Source organism: Micromys minutus, assembly GCF_963924665.1.
Source record: "Micromys minutus genome assembly, chromosome: 26".
Lineage (NCBI taxonomy): Eukaryota > Metazoa > Chordata > Mammalia > Rodentia > Muridae > Micromys > Micromys minutus.
Window position 1 is genome coordinate 36596661 of NC_137961.1, and position 26690 is coordinate 36623350.

At 42.4% G+C, this 26690-nt stretch overlaps 1 protein-coding gene across 2 annotated transcripts; it reads right to left on the minus strand.

Annotated features, from left to right (window-relative positions):
- On the minus strand, positions 1 to 26690 carry C9orf72 (C9orf72-SMCR8 complex subunit). 2 transcript variants are annotated; one of them, XM_080938713.1, is made up of 11 exons: positions 26653 to 26690; positions 19429 to 19914; positions 18255 to 18314; positions 16496 to 16591; positions 15920 to 15984; positions 14448 to 14520; positions 12539 to 12655; positions 5528 to 5763; positions 2991 to 3048; positions 2126 to 2235; positions 1 to 2012 (listed from the first exon to the last, which is right to left on the minus strand). In XM_080938713.1, the coding sequence occupies exons 2-11, from the start codon at positions 19870 to 19872 to the stop codon at positions 1826 to 1828; spliced, it is 1446 nt and encodes a 481-aa protein (XP_080794839.1). In that variant the 5' UTR covers positions 19873 to 19914; positions 26653 to 26690; the 3' UTR covers positions 1 to 1825. The 2 variants fall into 2 exon arrangements, with proteins under 2 accessions (XP_080794839.1, XP_080794838.1); XM_080938712.1 differs by lacking the exon at positions 26653 to 26690 and adding an exon at positions 22872 to 22981.

Sequence of the window (26690 nt, forward strand, 5' to 3'; positions counted from 1 at the left end):
TCAGCTGCTGGTGAACCCTGTATTTAAAGCTAGCCTGGAGCTTCTCCTCCTGTCCCTTCCTCCCAAGTACTGGAATTACAAGCGTGCACTAACACACTTGGCGGTTTGAGTACTTTTTTTAGATGTAAGATTCTAACATTATTCACAAACTTTAAATATCTTTCTTGAAGACCAAAACAATGGGTTAGATTCAACATGACTGTCTTGCCCCCTTCACAGTGGCATTTTCCCTAAATAATGAACTAAAACAGACAGAATTTCAAAGGTATTTTATTCAAAACTCCCCATCTAGGAGAAAAGATATATAACAGTGTTTACACATGCGTCAATAACTTATTCACTGTACATCTTACATTCTCTATAACAACACAGTAAGCCAGCAAAAGACAACAATTAGCACTTAAATAAGATTCTACTGTGTAAAGCAATGGGATGGCACACTAGAAGGTGGCATCCACCCATTGACCACAACGGAGTGACAGTGACGTGGAGTACATAAGCTATCATGGTGAGTGTGCATTGTTCTGATTTGTATGTCAAAGCCACTGTGACCTTTCAGAATAGAATGGGTTTTTTTTTCTTGCTAAATCTGGTGGGTGAGGAAAGGGTTCCATTTTTATTCCTTTTGTAAAAAATAAATATATTCTCCCTTTTTATGCTAAGTCCACACTTTAAATAAAAACACTCCTTTGTGTCTGTGTATACTCCTACGCTGCTACAGCACAGAACTCTACTAGTCTACTTCACAGCCAGCGCAACACAAATGTCACAGGAACAGACAGACAGACAGACCACTCGAGCTTGCCGTCATAGCACCGAGAGAAACAGCAGTGAAGTCAGATTTCTCCTGCTGTTCTGACCATGTAGGCAACACAGGAAACACTAGAGTTCAGGCAAAAACGAAAGGAAAGAGGCAAGAAGCTTTCCTGACCTTCAAAGAAGATCTCACCAGCGTGTGCTGACAGATCTCACAAGGACCTCTAAGCCAGGCACACGGCAGACTGCAAAGGGAAGCCAGATGAAAATGACTGGGTCCTGAAATCTGACCCTTTGTCAAGAAATTATATTTCCAAGATTGGGAAAGGCACAGAAGGTGCGCATTTTAAATTGGCTCAAACATAATGAAAATTAACCTTAAAAGTTGGCAACAATTATAAAAACAAATCCACTTTCTTTGACAGAACTACAGTAAACCAATGAAAAGCATAGTATGTTTCACACTCTTCAGTGCCTACGCACGACTGTTGGGGATTTCTAAACAGACTGCATTTGAAGGACTAAGTCTATAAAGGAAGATCTAACAACAGATTTCACCTAAAAATTGCTTTATCAGTGTCTTCTTTCAAAAGAAAATCTGTAGTCACACTAAGTTCCTTTCTGTAGTCACACTCAGTTCCTTTCTGTAGAACTGCAAACTGGAAATACTCTAATTTTTAGTTGCTGCAAAAGTGACCACAGAACACAGAGGGACAGGGAGTCAACTCGCAGTTTACCTGTAAAAGCTAACTGGGGTTTCAGTGTGATGCATGTAAACCATGAATCATAAGTTTCACAACAAAACAACCAGCAGTTATGGTCAAGTTTATATCCCATCATTCATATCTTTAAAAGACAGCAAGAGTGCTTAGGATAATTGTAAACATAAGTCCCTAAGAGAGTACGTCTATTCCAGGAAGAGACAGTCACTACAGTGATGGGCCAGACGTCTGGTACAGACCTCGACTGATAAGTGTAGTGTAACCTGTCCTGCAGCAGGACCCGAGGAAGGATGTGTCCACACTGCTGAGACACTGTGACAGCAAGTGGGACACAGCAAACCACACGTTTAAAAAGTCATTAGGACATCACGTTCTTGTACACTAGTGTAGAAAGGTCTCCCGAAGATGAAAGAGTGTAGGCCTGGCTTAATCTTCTCAGCCAGAGCCATTATTATGTTAAGATCGCCCTCTGCTGTTAAGTCAAGATCTATCTTCAGGTTCCGAAGAGACTTAAAGGGCTTTTTCCCCTTCTGCCTATAAAGAAAACAAAACAGACAAAAACCCCAAACGTTACAACACTGGCAATGCTCAAAGGGAAAACAGCAGCTGTCAAAGCATGAGGGCTTCCCCAGACGAGCTGGACTCACGTGTCATCCTCTATGTATTTGATGAGTGTCAAGGCTTTTCTGTGAAGGATGAGGAGGAATTGTGCAAGGAAAGTGCTCCTGAGAGACAGGCCAGGCTTCAGATGGAAGACCTGCAGGGACACGAGACAGTACAGCTTCCATGACATTGTTGACAGGACCTGACACACATCACCCATTACAGCCATTTCTTCCGATTCCCAAAGATGTCTGGAAACCCTACAACAGTTTTTGAGATTCCCTGTTTTAATGCACTTAGACTTTATATTCTACATCAAAACATCTCCTTATTTTATTATGAAAATAATTCCAGGTTGTGTAGAGTAGAGGATGGGAATTTTGTTTCAGCTTCAAACCATGGGACCACAGTACTACAAACTGTCCTCGAACCTTTTACTGTCACACCTCAGACGCAGATGCACAAGCCCCAGGGAACAGGAGGCTCTCCTTGGCTCAAAGCTACGCCTATGGCACAGGATCTTGGCCTGATTCCCACAGTGGGATTATGACAAAGCTCTGCTTACGCATAGAAACAAGTCTCATGCAATCCCTCACCAATTCCAAATGGATAACTCATCAGATATTTTTAAAAACAGAGACAACAACACAAATTAAAGCACACCCCTCTTCTTCATCAACAACAAAAAAATCCTTAAGGTATAGGGTTGTGCCTGAAGCAACTACAAGGATGGAGAATGCTCTTCTACTACTACTGCCCATTAATAATTCAAGGCGAAATTCATTTACGGACTTCAGAAAGGTTTCTAGCACTTTAATTCTTTGTATGTATTTTGTAGGCACTTGGGATATATTTTAAAAGAAAACATGCAGTGTTCTTTTGTCTGGCACTGGATGGTGTCATATTTACCTGATCCAGGAAGGCTTTCACTAGAGTGTCTCTGTGTAAGACATCTTGGAAAATATTCCTAAGGAGAAAATGGTCCAGATGTTAAATGGTTTCCACAGTCTGCCACTCTAGTCAAAAAGCTGAAGTTTTATAAACAGGAGACAGACGAGTGTATTTGGAATGCATACTTAGTTTGCATGAGGCCCTGGGTTCAAAATTCAGTGCACACAAAATGAGCGCAAAAATACACAAACATTCAACACACACAATATAAACACAAAGACACATACATAGATACACCCAGTGCACAGAAAACACACACAGCTCCGTTTTAACTCAAGGATCCATCTGTACACTGTTGGAGTTTCCCCTGGCCAGTGTAGGTTGAGGCTATCGAGGCAGGGCGTGTGCCCATATCTATCCATATGTTCCAGAACCCTCACCTTACAGCTGGCTCACGTCCAGAGCCTCACCGTGTGGAAGTATAAGGCAGCCTGTAGGTTATCACCACCTCAGCTCTGGCTGGCATGGAAAGTCCAGGCGAAATGCCAACTGAGGAGACCCATTTCAGCATGCAGGTCAGAGCAGGAGCTAATGAGCAAGACCGTTCATTCCCTCTCAATGTTTTCCTGTCTTTCCTAGGCTGCTGTATTCATGTCAGAGGGAAACTGAACATTTATCACAATAAGATAACTAAAAAGCAGCACTCAGAAGGTATTGATCACAGCACCGCCCAGGAACCAGGGGAAGAGGAAACACACAGAAGAGAGCAGGAAGCAGAGAGCAGTCTGTCTGTCCTGAGGGGAGGAAGTGCACGGCTGGGGAAGTGGCCTCTCAGCAGTCACACAGCAGTCACTGTGCACCCCTCAGGACTTCAGTCATTTCTGTGGAGAATCTGGACTGCAGAGAGCTGGAAGGTGGGACTGTCTCCAAGGAAGAGCCAGACCTTGTACTACCATGACTGCTTTTCTCTTAAAAAGGTTAAAATGAACAATAACGTAACTGGGGATTACTCAGTGGTAATAATAAGTAATCGCTCAGTGGTCCAGCAATTGCCCAGGGTGTGTGAATCCCTAAATTCAAAACCTCAAGTTCTCAGACTCAAAAGAGAATATTATTTAAAACACACTGATACTATTATGAGCCCACAATAATAGAAAATATAATCTTGTGGCTAAAATTATTTCTGACAATTTTATATTTAAAACATTTATTAGAACTGGAAATAAAATTCTAAGATTCATGACATGATTTTGCCATGCCAGAATAGTTGAAAATATGCTTTTGTCAAATCGTCCAAACAAACATATTCAAAACAAAAACGCTAACATGGTGCAAATCCATTCAAGGTCAGCTCACTTACTGAGAAGAGATTCTGAGAATCAACTAAAAAGGTAAAGAGGCTGTCAAGTGTGTTAGCAATGGAAAGATGCAGGCTCAGGCTCTGAGGAGATCTGCTTGCCAGTCCGTGAACTAGTGACATAGAGGTCACCGACCCTTCCCCTCTCTGAAGCAACCCCTCTCAGCCCTTCTAAGCTATCATGAGAGCACAGGACAGCTGGGTAATGGGTCTTTTAAATATGCAGCTACACACTGGGACCTTTGGGCATCATGCTCCTGCCTGTGGCTCTAGCTGGCGTCTCCTAGGCTACAGGTGTAGCGTGTGTCTTGCTTCAGCTTTTCTGTCTTCTTCAGACATACGGGTCACACTCATTGCTCCAGGTTTACTGCTGCCCAAAGCCCTGCAACCCGGATGATCACACATATTTGCAGCATAGACTAAGGACTAGTACCATTTCAAGCTCCAACTGCTTCAAGAGAACAGTAATACTGGCTCACTATTCTTTTTCAGACTTCAGAATACCACTTAAATGCTTTCTTCAAGTTTTACAATTAAAATTTATAATTTCCTCCTAATCAATCAACAATTATTGTCATTTACTTTGCTGATCATATTTTCTGATAAGAAATAAATAGCAAAATATAAAATGCAAAGAAAAAGTTGTTCTCTTCATAAATACCAACTACGTTTCTGTGTTTGATATTCACACCAGAAATAAAGATTTAGAATTACTTCAGTTTAGCATACAACAACCATTATATACTAAGTTTCTGGCAATGGGGCTGGCACTTTCTGACTACTAACTACTAACCTGGCCCTTCACTAAGTAACTGGGACATCAGTATATATTGGCTAAGTATTTATTTTAAGAGGAAATCTTAGCCTACCTTATAAGAAATAGTATTTTAGGAAATGAAGATTTAGGCTAGGTATGAAGGCACATGCCTTTAATCCTTGCACTTGGGAGGCAGAGGCGGGTGGACATCTTGGACTTTGGAGCTAGCCTGATCTCTATAGTGAGTTCCAGGTTACCTAGGACTGCCCAGTGAGACTGTCTAAAAATAAAAGTAATACGAATTTAAAGTTGTTTTTAAAACCGTGCCTGAGTGTGTGCTTGTCATACTTCTTCTCTAAATATGACTTGCATTGCTTTTACTTGCAAATGACAAAAGTTTATGCTGTGTAACAATGACCCCTAAGGCCAAGTGTCACTTACAAATCAGGAGTGAAGCTCTCATCTGTGTAGATGATGGTGTCCTGAGCCATGTCCTCTTCTGAAGTTGCCCTCCAGAAGGCTGTCAGCTCCGACCTCATGTATCTGCGTTGATTATAAATATGTTCATGACACGGTGGCATCTGCTTGACAGTGTTGACGTCCACATCGATGTGTGTGGTGGGATATGGGGCATACATAACTTGCCGGAAAGGCAGTACAAAACTGCCAGTTGCATCCTGTCGAAGGAAGAGAAAGCTTACTAACTACATGCCAAATGAGACAAGCAATTTTTAAAAGAATAAAACATGATAAGAGATGCATACTCCTGTGATTCTGGTACAGGGCTGGCTCAGAACTAACAGTCAAGTGGTTGTGTTTACGTGAGAATATACAGTATACCATTAAAACGTGGGTCAGAACGTGCCGTATACAGTCCAACCAAAGGGTATGGGCACTGAAGGAAGTATGCACAGCAGAGAAGACGACACAGATCTATGCCAAGTATTAATGATTACTTTCTGGTCTGTAAAGTTATGGCTGCCATTCTTTCTCCGTTGTTGTTTTATCTTCTCTCTGATCTAACGTTATACACGTTACTAGGTAAGACATTCGCCTCTTGCTGTGTAGCTGGGGAGCCACTTAGCATGCGGGAAACACCTGCTATGTACGAGGAATTGTGTCGACTGCAGAGTACAGAGGCTGCTTAGATCTTTCACTCTTCAAGGCTGGGATGGTCACCATATCAGGTACTTTCTATACAGCTCCGCTGTCCTGCTCCTGCTGGCTCCTGAGGCTGTAGTTTATCAATTTGTGATAAGCTTTGTGAGCAAAGAGAAGAAGTTGAAGACATCCTGACAACGGAGACTGGGCTTGCCTCAAGGACCCAACACCCCTGCTCAGCAGGAAGTAGTCTAAAGAGACGTACACCCTCCACCTCTAATCTCTTTCTCTCCTACCTAGTACTGCAGGGAGGGAAGGGATCAGGGTAGAATATGGTGGCAAGGGACACAGAGACATAAGGACCCAATGTGACAGCAAATACACCAACACGACGTAGCTTTGCTTGGAGAACTCTTCATATTTCACTTAATCACAGTTCCGTATTTCCTATGTCTGGTGTAGAGGAGCTCTTTCAGAAATAACTAATATCTAATTGAATGAGGGGGTGCTAGAAAGTACTGTGTACTTCATTGTGACTTTAAGGAAAATTGGTAAAATAGATTAGAAATGTGTTTTCTCTAGTCCTGAGCTCATGACAAGCACATGATTTGAAACCCAAAAGCTGATTTTCATTTTGGGGGTAAAACTGGGGATTGAACTCAGAGCCTTTAACTTTCTAAGTAAACATCAACCATATTAATAAACTATATCTCCAATCACCAAAAGCTGCATTTTATTTGCAAGGATTCAATTTTTTAAAACATTTTTAATTTCATAAATGTCATTATAAAAAATCTTGCATATGTGTGTATATGTACACACACACACACACACACACACATTGCATACCAAAATTAACCAGTCTATACAAATGCATAAATTTCTGCAGTTAGAATAGGCATGTGGAATAGAAGCTGTGGGGCTCCACTTTCAATTTTATCCTTTCAGTATCAGATGTATTTCATGCATTTACCCACCACCTACATTGAAAAATTCATGACAGAATTCAAACTAGAGAACAATATATACATGTATTTGTTTTCCATAACGTGTATCCATTCCATGAATCTAGTCTTTTCTCATCTCCTTTATATGTTATATTTAATTTTTAAATTAATATAACCTTAGCAGTCAGAAAATTGAGTCAGGTGGATCATTGTGAGTTTAAGGCTGCCTAGTTTTATTTCAACTTAACAAAAGCTAGAGTCATCAGAGAGGAGGCAGATTCACAGAGAAAACACCTCTAAAATGCCTGGGCTGTAGGCAAGCACGTGGGACATTTTCTTAGTTTCTTCCTGGGAAGGTCACTCTGGGCTGGTGGTCCTGGGTTCTATAAGGAAACAGGCTAAGCAAGGCATTAGGAGCAGGCCAGTGAGCAGCATCCTCCATGGAGAGCAGGCCAGTGAGCAGCATCCTCCATGGAGAGCAGGCCAGTGAGCAGCATCCTCCATGGAGAGCAGGCCAGTGAGCAGCATCCTCCATGGAGAGCAGGCCAGTGAGCAGCATCCTCCATGGCTCAGCATCAGCTGCCTCCAGGTCCCGCCCTGTTGAGCTCCTGTCCTGGCTTCCTTTGCTGATGAACTCTGACGTGGAAGCATAAGCTGAATAAACTTCTGTCTCCCCAAGTTGCTTTGGTCATGGTGTTTCCTCACAGCACTAGTGACCCTAACCAGGACAAAAGTTGGTACCAGGAAGACACATGTGCCACTTTGGTGGCAGCAGCATAAAGGGCTGGGGCAGGGTTCTCCCAGAAGGCATGCTTTGAATCAGTGTCCAGTATAAGAGACAGTTTCTTTGACACCAGGATCCACAGATCCAGGAATCAAGGGGTAGAAATGAGAATAATTCTACTCACTACTATTCTGTAGTGACACAGAAAATGTTTGCTTCCTGTTCCTGAGACCTTAAATTCTGCTGGCCTAGAAAACATTGTATTAAACTGGAAGTTCAGATTTCTCTCCGGCAACTTTGGACTTCTGATGCCCTTTAAACCAACCACTAAGAAAGGAGTAAGTGTTAAAGGGGGTGACAGATCTAGATTACCATGCAGAACTGACTGCCTCTCTACAATGGAAGTTAGAAAGATCATGTCTGGAGTGCAGGAGATCCTTTGGGGCTTCTCTTGGTGCTACCATGTCCTGTGATTAAAGTCAACAAGAACCTAATCCAGTCAGGATGACAAAGGGAACAGACATGTAAGGAATGAAGGTGTGGGTCTCTCCTCCAGGCAAAGACCCAAGATCTTCTTGCCAAGGGAAGAAAAATAAAAATGGTTTAGCAGAGGAGGGTCGTTATAAATACTAGCCAAGGCCACATGACTAGTTGCACAAAAGAGGATTATAATTGACATGAGAGTTTCTGTCATATTTTCTTAATAATGGGTTTGTGCAGACATTTGTGTTTTCTTTCATCAATTTATCATATGATGTGACATCAATTAAGATAACATCAATAGTTATCATATTTAAGTTTGACATATTAAAAGAATAAGACATTGTCACCTATTATAGTTTATAATGTTTGCAGATGTACAAGGAACAGTCCTATCATGTTAGGTGTAATTATGACCTGCTCAAATATATAATGCATTTCTAGCTGTAGGTGGGACAGTGGCATCACAATTGGGTATCATAACATGGTTATCGTTTTTATTTGAGTGGGACAAAGACATGCCACCAACACTATAAACACATGTAATCCAGATCTAATCGGGCCACTTGTTCTGCCAGAAGCCTATATATGGACATGGGAAAAAGAAGCTTTTGTTTCTGCTTGATTACCCTGGCCTTGCTAGCAAGACCATTCCTTTACTAGCATTTCTTTAGGATTCCACTGTATACAGAAGCCAGCTGAGACATCCAGCCTTGCAGACTGAGCAGCTATTGGATTCTTAGACTTAACTGTTCACAGCCCACCATTGTTGGATTAGCTGGATCTTTGACTATAAGTCATTCATTCTAATAAACTCCCCCCACGCTCCTTCTAATATGTATATATATATGTACACACACATGCTCCTTCTAATATATACACATATGTGTACACACACACACACACACACACACACACACACACACACACACACTCACTCACACGCTCCTTTATAAGTTTTGTTACTCTAGAGATCCCTGGCTAATACACATCTATCCAATCAACACAGAGCAACTGTTGTATGTGCAGACACAGCGTGACATTTCAGGAAATGCACACAAAGTGTAATTCACTCAGGGTACAGTGTGACATTTCAGGAAATGCAAAGTGTGATTCACTCAGGGTACAGTGTGGCATTTCAGTACATGCACACAAAGTGTGATTCACTCAGGGTACAATGTGATAATTCAGTAGATGCACACAAAGTGTGATTCACTCAGGATGTCATACCTAGCATCTCAGATAGTTATCATTTTTTTTTGTTAGGAATATTTAAAATTCCAATTACTAGCTATTAAAAACTAGAGCTGGGGTAATGGTTCAGTAGGTGAAGTACTAATTTCTGTGTAAACATCAGGACCTAACCTGTGCTAGGATCCCCAGCACCCACGGATCCGTCAGTTGCAGCGGTCGGGACAGTGTTAGGGGATGTATGCACAGGTAGATCTCAGGGCACCACTGCCCAGCCAGTCCACTGAAAGGTTTAGAGACTGTGCCTTAAAAAACACGGTGGAGAGTGACAGAGTCACACACACTGTATCAGCCACTGTCCTCTCTTCCTTACACAGAAATCAGAAAAATACAATAAACTGTCACAATTATTCTACAGTGCTACAGAACAATGTAAGTTATTCTTTTAGTTATCTTAGGTATTATTTCAGTTATTCAGCCCTAAGCCTTTTCCAAAACCCTTTCTAAGTTCTGGGAATCTCTATATTTACCTTCTACTTGTATGAGATAAACGTTTTAGCTTTTACATATAATGATAACGTGCAGCATTGATCTTTCTGTGCCTGGCTTGTTTCATTCATCACCACGTCCTGACTTTCCTTTGTGTGATGAAACACTCCACTGTGCTATGCACCATTCATTTGCGGACTGCACCACCCTGCGTGCAGCTGTGGTGACTCATGTTGCAGTGCAGATGAAGGAGCCTGTGTTTCACCCACTTACCCACTTCATCTCTTGTAGGACCTGCCTAACTGTGAGAGAGCCGGTTCACACATCTGTTTGCTCATTTATTACAGTGCTGAACCTTGTATGTTCTAGGTGAGTCTTGTACGGTCTAGGTGAGTCTTGTACGTTCTAGGTGAGTCTTGTACGGTCTAGGTGAGTCTTGTACGTTCTAGGTGAGTCTTGTACGGTCTAGGTGAGTCTTGTACAGTCTAGGTGAGTTTTGTATGTTCTAGGTGAGTCTTGTACGTTCTAGGTGCGTCTTGTATGTTCTAGGTGAGTGCTCTGCCACTTCCAGTTCTTACATTTAAACTGCCTTCTGTCCTCTTGAACAGAATTAGTAATTCAAATCCCCCCAAGATGTGACAAGTGTACTCTCCCCATATCCCTGAAAGCATGTCACTTTTTGTTGTTTTGATAATGTCTACCTAGATGGGGTAATATCTCACTATGGTTTTGACTTTATCTTATACACAGCAATGCTGAGTACTACTTCATGTCTATCAGTTACTTCCATATCTTTTCTGGAGATGTCCACTCCATCAGCATTGGCTAATTCTGTGCTGAGATACACATACTGATTGTGTGATGAACTGCCACAGTATCTTCTCTCCTCCTTTGGCTGTTACTGCACTCTGGTGGTTGCTTTCTTGGTTGTACAAAAGCTTTGCAGTGTGATGTCATCTGTCAAGTCTGGGCTTTGCGGTTATGATTTTTGGGATATTCTAAAGAAGAGGCCCTTTTCCCCAGATTGATGTGTTTCTCCTAAGCTTTCTAATAGCTTGTGAATAGGATCTGAGGTTTATGCATCTTACCTAGCTCAATTTGTGTCTGGGGAGAATGAGCCACTTTGGCTTTCTTCACAGAGATGTCCAGATCTCCCAGAGGTATTGCTCCTTATCTCTGAAGTACACTCTGACTGTGACCATCAGAGCTCAGTCACTGTAACTCTTGAGGACTCCACTCCGAGTCTCTGAGGATCCATCAGTGTGTGTTGGGAAGTTATGTACTTCTATGCTACCAGCTTTGCTGTTTTTGTGTAAGACTGCCTTGCCTACTTAGGGTCTGTATTAATCAGATTCCATTAACATGGTAGAGCACCCAGAAGACTCAGCTTTGAAGAGGAAATGTCACTTCTGAAGTACTGTCCACTGTACTTTGGGTTCATGGGGAGGCAGAACACCGTGGCCAGGTGCACAGGGGAGCCTGGGTGGACAGGGTGAGGGTGAAGGCCAGGTGCCTGCTGTGCCTACCATAGGCATGTCCCCATCTCATTAGACATCTCAACTAACCTACAGTTCCTAACATGTCCATCCCTTCCAAACAGTGGCACCAGCTAGGATGAGATGTTCAACATGGCATGGGAGTCTTTGGGAACACAGAAGGTCCAAAGGGCAGCACACCTAGGGGAGCCTCTTTCTGGTTCCGTTAAGAACGTCTTTCTACAGGAAACTGGGTGGGGCAGGCATTTGAGCAGCAGTCTTCAGTCATGCACTGCATGCCTTTCCTCCATCTGTCCATGTTTATGTCTTTCATTGGGGCTTTATAATTGCCACAGCGGACAGTGCTCACTTCATCCACAGGGCTGCTTAGTTTGCAGCTACTGCGCGTGAAACTGCTTCCTTAGTTTCTTTTTCTCAGAAATTTCATCTCTGGTATACAAAATTTTTTTTGTTGAGGGGGGGCTTTGCATCCTACACCTGACTGAATTTGTCATTTGGGTGGAGTCTAGGACATTAGGCATGTTAGGTAAGCACTTTGCCACTAACCTGAAGCCTCAGCCCAGAGTCTATGCTTTCTTTTTTTGCTTTGGCAAAGACTTATGACACTAGACATGAATAAAAGCTGTGAGAGTAGACATGACCTCATTTCTCACCTTTGACACAGTGACCTCGGCGGCTCCCTATTAGGTCTAATGCTGGTTGTAGTCTGTCCAATACAGACAGCTTTTGCACCACACAAGTAGGAATGTTCCTTGATTATACAAGTTTATTTAGGGTACCTACAACAGTAAAGCTTTTGTTTTGTTTCATTCTGCTATGTTCACATCCTTAAGAATAACTGAGACCCATGTAGTGATCATGAAAAGCAAGTTTGCTCAGAATGATGGAAAGAAACCAGTCCCCAGACAATTAAAAATATGATATGTTAAATGCTAACAATATGCTTCACAAAGATTCTCAGTAATGCTTTTAAAATTCATTTTTCCTTGTTGTTTCATATACGATAAATGAATGGCAAGTGTACCTTTAGCAAGCCCTGTACAAAGAGGCCCGACTCGTACTTAAAGGATGAGTCTGCTTCACAGAGCCTGGAGCATTTCCTCTCCGCTGGCGTCAGAAAAAGGCACAGTGTTCTTACTATCTAGAGAGGAAAAGATTCAGCATTGAAACAGGAGGTAAGAAGACCACTGCTTGCTTTTGAAATACATTTAAATAGGAATTTTTGTTGCCATCACTGAAACAGTTCCCAAAGGAGCATCCCCTGACAGGGCATGGGTCAAACACACACTGCTCGCAAAGGGTTGGGGCCACTTAAGTTTAGGAAGTAGTTAGCAAATCAGCTGCATGGTACCTTAGAATGTGCTACATTTGAACAAGTGTTGCTCTCACACTAGTGCAACACTTGGCACATCTCTACACAGCACCAGCTGCCTTTCCAGTGGGCAGACTGCTCTGGAGAATCAACCACATGTTTCCATGAGGGAACTATCATCTGATGCAAAGTGACAACAGGGACTGCTCAAAATCTTCCACAGGAAAAAAAACCACTCAGTTTCATGGGGGACCAAGTGAATGTTGGGTTTAGAAATCGCTGCCAGTAATCAAAGTTGGCCTAGAGCTGTACAGAGAAAGTAAACAGGAGCTGTGTTGGAACTCTGATTGTAGCCGGAGACAGTCTGAAGACAGCGGGTCTCAACTAGAGTAGAGACAGCTTGTCTCTCAAAAATGAAAAGATAAAGGACAAGCTATTCAACCTAAAAGATGATGAAAAATGACAAAACCAACTTAATAAATGAACCCCAAACAATGGAGCCTTTCTCTTTTCATAAAGCCAACCAACATGGCCCCTAGAGACCCCCCATGGTGACCCCATGGGACCCGAGGCCTTCAGCATCTCAAGTGGAAAGCTACTATTTGGAATCATGGATGGCAGCTCTAAATGCCGAAAATATAGTGAGAAGTTTAATATTCTGTTAGAAATGATTGAATGAGAATTATAAATTTGGAAAATTAAAGTTCATATAAGTACACAGGCCAGCTTTCAAAAAAAAAAAAAAAGAAAGAAAGAAACAAACAAAAAAGAAAAAGCTGAAGCACTTGGTAAAGCAAATAGCCACCCCCAATTTATTTCCATGTAAAACATTTAAAAAGAAGTTAGGTTTGTTCCAGTTGAATAATGTATTTATGTCCTTAGTGACTATAAAAATGGCTGCTGGCTTTTGGCAGGGATCTTCTAGAAAGTTTGATCACCTGTCGCTCCCGCACACCATTATGTACATGACATAAACTCAGATTTTGCAGAAATCACCTCCAGAAGCAGAATGAGTTATCTAGTTAGCTAGTTTATACCACGCTTTTGGGACTCTCAAATGTTTGTCCTAATACAAAGCTGTGTGTGGTCACTCTCTACCTGATGGTAATCTTTATCAGTACAGTTTCCTATCCTTCACATCCAAATTGTTGTGTCCTTACATAGCACATTGTATAGCAGGTAAAGTCATACAGGAATAAAAACCAACAACTGGAAAATTGGAGAAAAAGATCTCATTTAAAGGCCAGGCAAGATGGTGTATACTTTTAATCTCTGTAGTGGAGCATAAGAAGCAAATGGATTGTGTGAATTTGAGGCTAGCCTGAGCTACAGGCCAGCCGAGACTATATAGTGAGACCCTATCTCCAAAAAAAAAAAAAAAAAAAAAAAAAAACTCATTTAAAAATGTTCCTCAAAACAATTTATGATACAACTATGAGTTATGAATCATGAAAATTAATGTGGTAATTGAATTCCTACTCATTCTATTAGAGTCAGTTGGTAAAATCACATTGCCTCCTTATACTGTGAGGCTATTTCAACGGCAGCCCACTATTTAAAGGATAAGTCACGGCAGGCTAGTGATGACGAGAGGGCCACCGGGGAGCTGTAGCCGGATTACCTTATTCACTTTCTCTGCGCTGCTGCCCACGACGACAGAGCAGCCACAGGTCTGCAGATGTGAGCTGATGGCACTGTGGGGAAAGAAAACATGGGCAGGGCCACAGCTTCACAACGAGAAAACACGCAAGAGCCTGGCGAACACCAAAGCCATCTGCACGTCGTTATCCTTTATCTGTGTAAAACCTTTCACGGGTATCACACCTTAAGACCACTCAGGGCTCACTGGTGAAGAGCACCTGCTGCTCGTGCAGAGAAGAGGATCCAGAACCCACACAATGACCCACAAGCATCTAGTTCCTAGAACGCCAAAGCCCTCTGCTGCCTTTTGCAGCTACCAGGTCTGCCACAGATGCAAGTATTCAAACACACATAAAATTAGGTACATTTGAAGGAAAACGATATCCCAATTAGTTAACAGATGCCACTATTTCATAGTGACTTCTTTAAAGGGAAAGGACACTGAAAACACTGTATGACTGGCACCAGCAAACTCTGTCACCTGGTATTTCATTGTGAGCTTAAAGGAAGGGAATGTAACACAGAAGTCAACACTGTGACAAATACTTCTTCACTTCTCACTGTGGTGACTGTCTGCAGCTGTAAAGGAGACCACACCGGAGATGAGGTACTGTACAGCACTCAGTCCTGCGGAGGGACACACAGGGACACATGGCTGCTCAGTGAGCACTGTCCTCAGAGCAACTATGATAGGACACACTGGCTAACGTCTCCTGGGTGACTTCATGTGCCTGGCTCTGTTCTAAGTGCTTTATATAACCCGTGTCACCCGGTGCCTGCAAGGACCTGATAAACCAGCAGTTAGAGCCGTTCACCTTTCACAGGTAAGACATGGAGGTACAGCTTTGGGTAGCTTTACCAAGGTTTCCCAGTTGTAACCCAGACAGTCTGGTTTTAGAGCCCATGCTTTTTTATTTCTTTCAAGATTTAATTATTTATTATATATAAGTACACTGTAGCTGTCTTCAGACACACCAGAAGAGGGCATCAGATCTCATTACAGATGGCTGTGAGCCACCATGTGGTCCTGATTTGAACTCAGGACCTCTGGAAGAGCAGTCAGTGCCCTTAACCACTGAGCCAGCTCTCCAGCCTGAGCCCATGCTCTTAAATGTTAAATTCCACAGGAAGATGGAAAATGTCAGTCTAAAATATGAATGACTTCCATTTCTAGACTTAAAGAATTCACCGGAATTTACAATGCCACAACTCGATAGGTCCCTATGGGTTATATTTAATGAGACTTGAAAGAAGAAACCAGATCCAAACATCGACTAGAACTTCTCTGGGTCTGTGGAAGTCCAGCCTCGGCAGACTCTGGGAGAGTAATGTCAGATGTGCCACTGCTGTATGAGCTCAGAGACGTGCAGTGCTGTCGACAATCACCTCGGGGAGTGGGCATTCTACCATTTCCCCCCTAAAGCTTGTCAGAGAAAGAAGTAAAGTTCTTACTTGAGAAGAAAGCCTTCATGACAGCTGTCACCAATGTCATCATCATTGAGCACTGTATCAGCTATCTAGAAGGCACACACACAAAATTAGTCTGTTTACAGTGTTGAGAGAATGTTTAATAATAACTATGCACAAGCCGGCCCTCTCATTATGAGCACCTAGACTACCTATAAAGCAATGCTGTGTATGCCCTTTTCAGAAGAGCAAACGGAAATTGGCCAGGCAGTGTGAAAGACACTTTTTATGACCCCCCCCCCCCTTAGCTATCAGAATTAGGAGACCAGGTTAATGAAAAGTCAGGATTAGGAACAGTGTCTAGAGGTATTTACTCATGGAAAATGTGTGGCTGAAACACCAATGTTCAAAGAAACTGGTGGATGAGGAGCTGGAGAGATGGCTCAGTGCTTGAGAGCACTGGCTGCTCTTCCTGAGGACTTGGGTTCAATTCCCAGCATGCACGAGTGTGCGTGTGTACACAGACACACACACTCCCGGCATGCACATGCATGCACACACACACATACTCTCTCTCTCTCAAGGGAACCCATAAAGGATACATGGATACATGACACTTACATCAATGTCTTCAGGGACACTGTGTGACTTCATAGATGCAAGCAGCTCCATTACAGGAATGACTTCCCCAGTAAGCATAGGAATGATACTCTGACCCTGGATCAAACATAGGGAAGTGAAAGAAATCACAGTGCGGGTGAGCCGGGCAGGAAAAACATTTTGTAAAAGTCATTTTCCATTGGTGTGTGTGTGTGTGTGTGTCTGTGTATCTGTGTGTGTGTGTGTGTGTGTCTGTGTGTGTGTGTGTGTTTTGCTAGGGATCAAATGTAGAATCATGCCACAGAGGCTAGGCAAATATTCCATCACTATACCCTAAACCCTCAGAAATACTTAAAACAATTATTATTATTTTTAAGTACCATTCTGCTTGGTCATGTTAAGGAAAATAGGAGACAAGCCCACACAGCTATGTTTAATTACTGGAGTTTTAAAGGACAAATAGTGGGGGTGGGTGGCATGCAGCGTAAGGGGAAGAAGAGAAATGATATTACTGACAAATTTCAACATTCAAACAATCTGCCACCAATATGCTTAAACGTCTGAGTTTTAAAACTACAACATAGGCCATCTGAAGAGCTGGCTCAGTGGTTAAGAGCACCGACTGCTTTTCCAGAAGTCTCAAGGTCAATTCCCAGCATCCACCTGGTAGCTCACAACCATCTGTAACGAGATCTGAAGCTCTCTTCTGTCATGCAGGTGTATATGCAGATAGAGCATGAATACATAAGATAAATAATCTTAAAAAAAGAAAGTAAAAGTACAACATAAACATTTTAAGAACACTGCCTATAGCTGGGCTGCACCCGAGTGATGCCTCAGGGGTGAGCTAGCTCCCTCCACAGCTGCAGAAGGAATAACCTTTCAATCTGCAAAAGAACAGGCTTGCACAGGCCGGACTCACAAGAGGTCTCAGTGCTGAGGGGAGTGGTGATCAGTCCACATGCCTAACCCAGAAACTATCTCCCGCTGATACCGCGTCACACATGGAAAGCTAATTGTCTGCAGAAGTCTTCCTGCGCATACACACAACTCTTTAAGGCCAGGCCTCATGCCCAGCAGACAGACAGCATAATTCCAGGTCAGTGGTGTTTCTAAAAGTGCTTTACTTGTAATGCTATGTCTGGGCTTTCTTCCCCCTTACGTATATATTATGGTTTCTGCTTCTGTGTTTTTATACAATTTCTGTGTATGCAAATATTGTATCTGTCTCTATATGTGTTTCTTGAAGTTTTTTCTTTGGCTGTTTTCTACTTTTATGTATTTATCTTCTTCTATTTTGGTTTGTTTTTATTTTACATTATTATTATTATTATTATTGTTATTATTATTGTTATTATTAATGCCTGATTATATCCTAATGAGAGAAGAAAAAACAGGTATGGATTTGGGTGGGTGGAGGTTATGGGAGGAGTCAGGGGAAGGGAAACCATATGAGAATATATAGTATTTAAAAATCTATTTTCAATAAATAAATAAATTGCATGTAGTATCTTGTACTACAAGTAAATGACTTCAAACATATTCTGGCAGACTGAGAAAGGGTGGCCAAATATTAATTTGTAGGCGTAATTAACTTTTTTTATTGAAGTCTTCGGATTTAGGCTGCAGAATTTATATTCAGTTCATTTTACAAAGCTTAACAAGAATTACTCATTTTCAGGTTCTTTTGTCCAATGACTGAGTCCTCACCGGAAATACCACCAACTATGCAGACATAAGCAGAGGGAACTGTCCCGGCAGCATGTGATATGCACTGTACCTGATCTTCCATCCTCTCTGCGCCTTCCAAGACAATTTTCTGGACATTTTCTTGTCTTTCCTAAGAAAAAGAAAATTTGCTTTAACAAATTCACATGGATGCTTGTTCATTTTTCAATGTAGATATGTTCTAACGTTCATAGGAAAATACTTTCTATGAGGGTGGGGAGAAGGGATGGAGACAAGAGATTAGCTCGACAAATCCATGCTCTCACACAGAACATTAAGTACATCGAAGTATCCTTTATTCTACAGCAAAGAGATAACTTAGTCGAAAACAGCCCACATAAGACCTGCAGCTTCAAAAGAAAAGAATTATACACTATTCAGATCAAACAAGATCGACTTGCATCTGAGGGACAGAGGAATGGCTGTTTTAGTTTGTTTATTTATGGGACCGGAACTCACCCGGTAGAACAGGCTGGCACCGAACTCAAATCCTTTTGCCTCAGACTTGAGCTCTGGGATTATCTGCTTGTAACAGCACCTGCAGCTCAACTGTTTGATCTAATGGTTTTTGTTAAGTAGGTCAGAAATAAGGAAGGAAGTCTGCACTAGGTATAATAGAGAAAATGGTTCTTTTAAAAAATGCTGTTTCCCTTTGCACTAGGTTAGAAGCCTTATAAAACCAGTCATGTTTTAATGGGTTCCAGGATAATATTAAACTAGAAAATAGGAAGGCGAATTATATGCTGAAAATGCACAGCAATGCAAGTGTCAGGAGAAAACAGCATTTTCTTTAGCTAAACTTGCAAATTGAAAGGAATAACTCCCTAGAATCCACTTGGTCTGTCCTCATTATACAAAACTGGGAACCGGGGAAAGAAGCTTAGTTACCCAAGGCCTCATGGCTGACAGCTTCTCAACATCTTTGAACATTTATACTTTTACATGGTTGTAAGTAAAAGACAAAGTCACACGGGAAAAGGAAAACAAGGAGTTAGAGCCAAAGCTTCCAGAACCAGCTCAGACTAAATGTTTACTTTCTCTAAGCTGTAAGCATCTCATCTTCCATTGCGACTGTGAAGAGCAGCCACATGAGCAGACCTTTCTGTGCTCGGAGACAACACAGCTGCCTGGTGTTAGCTGCACATAATTCCCCAAACTTAAGTGCAATGTGCCAGAAAGAACTGCCATTGGCCAGGTTACCACAAACAGGGTCAGAAGCCCCCTACCTTATGCATCCATATTCTTCCTTTCCGAATAATGTGTGTTAGCCTGTCCACACACACCCTGTGGAGTGGGAGGTAGAAACTAAGCTCGGCCTGCGGAAGTATAATGGACAGTCCGTACGTGCTCCGGTCTCCGTTCCAGTTTCCATCGAAGATTAACGACACAATAATGACGCCCTTTTCAGATAAGACGAAAAACTTTACGTCTATAGCCCCACTCTCTGCATTTCGAAGAATCTCTCCGTTTAGAGTGTGGTTGGCAAGAAAAGTTATTTCTCCATCACTGAGAAGTACTTGGTCTGTCTTTGGAGCCCAAATGTGCCTTACTCTTGGACCAAGAATATTATCCCAGTAAGCAAAGGTAGCCGCCAACAAGGGTGATTCGCCACTTAAAGCAATCTCTGTCTTGGCAACAGCAGGAGATGGTGGGGGGCAGATAGTCGACATCCCTGCATCCCAGGTCTCACATTATCCAAACGCCTGCAATAGCTAAACAAGGACATACAAAAAACAGTGATTAGGTCCAGCCATTTAAAGACAACCATCCAAACTCCAGCTGACTTAGAAAAATGTCACATACCAACAGAAACAAAGAATGAGCCTTTATTACCTATTGGATATTTGGCCCCTAAACCATTTCAACTAAAGAGCAAAACAGGAAGGGGAGGACGCTGCATAAGTAAATGGGACCTTAGGTACGAACAGTAAAACTAGGTCCAGTGGGCCATTCCAGAGAAGAATGATCTGATCCAGTGACTGCTGAGCCATGGATTAGTGCTCACCACCAGAGGTGGTACTGAGACAAGGAAGGCTTCAGAGGATCATGGTCCTGACAACCACTTGACTTAGCACTAGGCTTGGAGTTTCTAGAACTGAGAAGACGCTGCTTCTCTTTATACTCCCCTAGTTTGTGTTTTCTTCCTTTTTCTTTTTTCTTTTATAAATTAAAAAAAAGATTTATTTATTTTATTTATATGAGTGCACTGTAGCTGTTTTCAAACACCCTTCAGAAGAGGGCATCAGATCTCATTACAGATGGTTGTGAGCCACCATGGGGTTGCTGGGAATTGAACTCAGGACCTCTGGGAGAGCAGTCAGTGCTCTAACCACTGAGCCTTCTCTCTAGTCCCAGTCTGTATTTTCTAGGTGCTCTTAGAAAAGTAATTTAAAAAATACCCGAGAGCAGAAATATCATAAGACAGCTAAAAAGATGTAAAATCAGAAAACAAGAGCAGAGCAACAGCCCTGTCACTCTCGGAGAGCTCTGGCTACTGAGGTCAATACTACTGCTTAAAGACACTGAAAGAGGAAGAGAAACATAAGCAAGGGCGTTCGTGAGAAGGCGGTACAGCGATGTGAAGGGCGCACACTAAGTTGCTGAGATGAAAGTCTCAGTTACTCACAACACAAAAGACAGATAGGCAGAGAAGAGCAGATGAGCTCAGAGCCAATCCAGAGCCAGGGTTACACATGCGGATCTTCATTCATTTTATATAATGTACGTAATATAAAATTATATATATATATTACATTTTATATTCTGTATGTATAAAATACCAAATTTTCTAATTAAAAACATGTAATCAAAGATTTAAAGTAGAAAAAAATAACAAAATGGTAGGTTTTATGTAAGGTAACAACAGTACTGTAGGAAGTTACCTATGCCTGTGTGATTACTTTGGGAGTGAACATTAGATTAGCTACAAATGTCCATGTAAATAAAAAGGACTATTTAGTGGGCTGGACAGACCTTTCAACAGTACAGCTTGTCACTGAGCTCATGACCTGATTCAGTCCCTAAGATCATAGGAGGAAGGGAGCAAGGACATAACTAGTTCCCATAAGTGGTCCTGGAACCAGCACAGTCTCTGTGTTTCTTTCTCCATCTTATCAAGAGTTTAGAGTCTCATGCAAAGGAGTAACTTCTATATTTAGAACGCTGAGTGAGTGTTTCTATCATATTATGATTAGGCACACAGAACTGGGCAGAACACTCAACTCTAAGGAACAGTTTACCTAGAGTTTTTAAATGTGCACTTTTAGTTTCAGAAATTCAATTAGGTACTATATACTTTTTAATATATGTCAATTTAGTAGTCTGAAGAGACCACAGATTATATGAGCTGTACAGCTTGTTTAAGATGTTGACTCTTCTGGACACAGAGGCGAGGTCAGCTTTCAGTGGGGGAACAGAAGTGTAATGTGAGTGGGAACTGTAACGGTGCCACTGTTGTTCTTGCTAACAGCAGCAGACTGCAGGACCACATAACAAGTAAACTCAACACACGACCATAAACTTATACTGCCAACATATTTCTGTCCCATTTTTCCTTTTCGTTTGAAAAGGTGAATAATTCTAAATACAATGCAATACAAATATATCTAAATATAATACAAATATTCCATAACTATACTGAAAAGAAAAGCACTTCTGGAAGCAGTATTGAGAACTAGAGCATAATCTTAAAGACCTATGGAAAAACTTCTAACCTGACTGGGAAACTTCAAGTATTATATGCCACTCACTTTATTAACCTCATTCCTAGTCTAAGTATGAGGAAAGAAAGGATTAAGGATCATGTTGGGTTGTTCAGCTTCAAATATAGCCCATCCCCAAACAGTCCTCTAATCCCCAGGGGATCAATTCAAAGACCCCACTGGATGTCTAAATTGCAAAGAGTACCCACATCTATTTTATTTATTGTAAGGTGTAATTTACGAAACAGGAACAAAGAGATTAATAACAAAATATAGAAATATAGCCACTAACAACACACCAGAATGATAAAGGGTTATATGAACATAGTCTCTTTCTGAAATGTCTTACTTGATGGGACTCAGTCGTTCTGTGATAACAGGTGATGGTACACACCACAGGACATGTGATTGACAAGGTGAGGGGAGTGGCACAGGCGAGTAGGCTCCTACTGACCTGACGTGTCAGAGTGACCATGGTAGAGGCTTGGTCTTTTGCTATGCTAAGTACTGCTTGCTCCCAGAGACCAAACCTAGGCCCAGGTCACTACATGACCTTGCCCCCCATCCCCCCAGTAACTCTGACTGGTGAATAAAGATGCCAACAGCCAATTGCTGAGCACAGACATAGGCGGGGTTTAGGGTTCTCAGGCTTGGGGTTGGAGAGAACCATGAGAGAGAGAAAGGTAAAGTGGGAAGACATCATGGTATAAAAATCTTAAAATAATGGCCAGGGGGCTGGCTAATTGGAGTTAAGAGCAGCCCAGATGAAACATGGCAAATTATATAATGAGATTATTGGCTGGGAAACAGACATAATAGCACAGAGGACAGATATCTGCCCAGCCCCTGCACTGATTAAGGTTTATTATAAATATAGAGGTTGTATGTGTCTTTTATCTGGGAACTAAATGGTCCGAGGCGGGGTGGAAACCCTGGATTGGGATTAAAACTATTCAACAACAGATCACCTGTTTGGATGGTCCTAGATCACTGAGCTAGGATGGTCCTGGTGGCTAGATGTCAGGAGCAAATGGTTCAGAAGATTCCACAGCTAAAAGGTTTTCTGCCCAATCCTTCTGGAAAAAAACAGAACAACCCCAGTATACTCAGAAGTCAGTGTCTCTTCGGAGCTCATTCTTGCTACTGCAGCAGGAATGATCCCTTGGATGGCTCTATGCTGAGCTCCACCTGAGGTCTGCACTCCACAGCTCTGTCCCTTCATGCCTTTACAATGTCACTGCGTTTCTGGGTCCACGCTGCAGGCTGCTTCAGCTTTTTCTTCCCTTTTTTTCTGTAGATTAGTAAAATAGTTCTTCTAATTCCTCATTTGTGAAAACCTCCCATGGCCTATAGCATTTCTGCACGTCAAGCATGCTAGCCAAGCCTTCAGTAACTTGACATGGGACCTCTCTGTTAAGTTTTACCCTTTTCTAGCTCACACACATCCCTGCATCAGTGCAGCCGCCTTGTACATAAATGGCTTGTGACCCTCACTTCTAGAGAGCTTTACAATTTATTTAATCACAATGTACAGTCATTCTTACTTTACTCATACACCATTAGTATTATTATGCATATTTATTTAATTTTATGTTTTGTCTGTATGTATCTCAGTGTATCGAATGCTTGCCTGGTACCCGCGGCCTCTGTAACAACAAGCAATCTTAGCCACTGAGCTATCTCTCCAGCCCCTTCAGAGCTCTGGCTGAAATCTACCAACAAACCTAACACTTTCAGCACAGCATGCTGGCATCAACTGCCCAGAACCTGATTTTCAGATTATGCCATTCACCTACAAATTCATCGGTCTAAGATAATTTACTGTGTACTGTGGTTATAACTGTGTAAAGTCAATGCAACAGCAAGACTAGACCAGTGTAACTTTCCCCTTCATAATTTCACAGAGGTTCACTCTTACCATGGATCTCAGTAGTGCCAGGATAGCCCCTCTAAATTATAATTAGAACCTTCACCTTTCATTTAAGAGTGCTTCATGGCTTCTCTTAAGCAAATCCAAATTACTAGTAACATTACCCACTTGATCTGAGGCCATTATTAAATAAAATAAGGAGCAAATATAAGCGACCTTATAACAAAAACATCTGAGTGAGTGACTGGCAAGTAGGTGGTATATATCTGCTGTGGATACAACAGACAGACGTTTGAACAAAGGAATCAACCATGTCCTGGGTAGGACACACAACAAGGTACAGGAAAGCATCAGACCGTTCAGATTGAGAACAGCATGCAGCTTAAAACTTAGAAATTGTTTATTTTAGTAATATAATATTTTTGTACTGTAGCTGGATACAAACGAAATCATGAAAAAGGGGAAATTCCTATGACCTAAAAAAATAAAGTCTTAAAGAGAAGTGTAATCAGGGACTCTGACTTTTCTAACACCTAAAGTTAGCTTTGGTCAAAACCCATATACAAATGTGGTCAGAACGATTTATTTCAAACTCACAGACTTTTAATGTGTTTTCTGGCTACTTCAGAAGGTTAAAATTAGCCACAGAAGCTTCTGAGGGAAGCTAGAATCCAAACAATTAAGCTAAGGCTCATTACTCTATAAACAGAGTTCAGGGGTCATGAGGGCTTAACTATAACTTGTAAAACTAATAAAGTGTATTTGTTACTAAGCATGTTAACCCTGTTAGCAGACTGCCACATTTTACCCGCCCGCCTTTCATAACCTGTGCAAAAGAAAAATAAAGCTACAGCTTTCGAGGCTGCTTTGAGGAAGTTCATTTGTCTACTGTGCTGAAGAATTATATCATAAGGCTTCCACTTCTCGTGGGAAGGTGGGGGGACGCCATCAACCAGCTCTCTCAGCCAAATGGGAACTAACCAAGTTCTGTAAAGGCACCAGACTACGTGCCAGGCAAGCCTCTGCCACTCTTTACAAATGTTCATTTTCAGTCAAAGCTCACATGCACATTCATGACACCAGGACTGTGCCTAACACTTTGCCAGCATTCAATCCACATGGGGGTCTAAGGCAGGCTCAAAAGACAGGAGTTTTATTCATTCGGTCACATTCTCAAAGCAAACATTGGATGGCCAACATAGCCAACAAGACTGTTTTACCAACTTTTTAAGTTATATTTTCATTTGTCTCCCGGAAATGTAAACACCTGTTGAATGTCCAATCTGCAGAGTGGGCTGTAATCCCTCTCATTTCTTCTGTGTGTGTGTTCTAGGAAATGGAAACACTGGCACCTTGAGGCAGTTTCCAACAGATTCAGAACATCCCACTGTGCCAACGGTCACTGAGGTGCTAGTTAGCAGTGTCTCAGACAGAAAACCCCAGTTCCTCCTGATCCACAGACTATTTTAACTCTCATTTGAAAACAGTAAATGAAAAGTTCTAGGAAAATGACTTGCAGGTTTTTACGTGATACATGGTGCTGTGCAATCACCTGCTTTCTGCTCCTAGGTTGTGATTCCCCCTTTTGTCCAGGATATTCATGTGTTCCATACTGTCTGCCACTATTTCTGTCTTCTTGGCTATCGGAGCTGGTGTCCAAGTACCAAGGTGCCTGGATCCTTTACAGCAAGCTACTTTGATACACAAAGAGATCACATTCACGGGATTTTACAGCGTGGCTGCAATGACTCGGCTTTACTATCCGTTATTTGTGATCTCTTCTTGTGCGAGTTTCTAAACTTTATTATCTATGTATGAAATGTAACGAGAGAAAAACACCTAAATTCACACGAAGTGTGTAGGCGTTTCCCTAGATTTCGGGCTATACTGGAGGGGGGAGGCTCCTGGAACGTCCTCTTTAATTGAGGGAAGATTACATTTATTTCAAATATTCTGATTCCATATTATTATTAACATATTCTCTCTCATGCTGTTTCTATATTATGTTGGGAGTTTCCCAAGTGGACTAATGATCCTATCTCAAAGTATTTTTTGGTCTTTTTTGGGCTCTTTAAAGTAAAAGTAATACTGAGACATACTGTGTTCCCGTTTTACACAACTGGTGACGAACGGGAGTTTTGACTAGAAATTTATCCACCTGCCGGGACAAAACTCTACAAGAGCCAAACAGTCCCCATGTCAGCAGAAGCAATCCCTCCCAGGCAAATGATCTATTTCGCTCCTTTCGGAATATAAGACCTGGCCAGACAGACCCAGTGTGGACAGACTTAATCAGTGCACTTCTCTCTGCAACTGATTACCATCAGTCAAATGATGCCCAAGTCACAATGGTCACTTCCTTTACTAAGTCTGTGCAACCGCGGAACTGTGAGGCAACCAGGTCATGTCCCACAGAACTGGGGAACACCCTGGTGAGAGATGCAGCCCTTGTAAGTGGGCATCCGCACTCCTTGCAAACTTCTGCCTGCATGCTGTCCGTCCTTTATCCATCCCACCTTCGCTTTCTCCTCCCGGGCGGGGACCCTCGGTAAGACCCGCCAGCGCTCTGGCTGTCACCGGGCCAGGCCCCTAGGGCCCAGGCTTCTGTTGGTGGAGGCCGCGCCAGCGGTACTCCCCGAGGGTTCCCTCAAGGGCCCGGGAGAAGGTGCGGGTAGGGGAGCGCAGGCGGACAGCGTAGACGAGGCCCATCCCCATCCCCTCAGCACCGCCGAGGCCCCCGCCGCTCCTGCAAGGCCAAGGGCACTTTCGCTCGGGGGACAGAGAGGAGTTCACCCCGAAGGAGGAAAAGCCCCGCTGGTACCGGAGCCGGCCGGCAAGCCGACCGAGGCAGCCCCGCTCCGCCCGCGCGTCTCACTCACCCACTCGCCGCCGCTGCGCCTTCACCGCCGGCGCAGGG

Coding starts and splice junctions, on each gene's coding strand:
- C9orf72 (XM_080938713.1), bottom strand. CDS start 19,872: ATGTCGACTATCTGCCCCCCACCATCTCCTGCTGTTGCCAAGACAGAG. Junction 15,985..16,495: donor GTGTCCCTGAAGACATTGAT/GTAAGTGTCATG, acceptor TGTGCCTTCTAG/ATAGCTGATACAGTGCTCAA. Junction 5,764..12,538: donor TTGTACAGGGCTTGCTAAAG/GTACACTTGCCA, acceptor TTCCTTCGACAG/GATGCAACTGGCAGTTTTGT.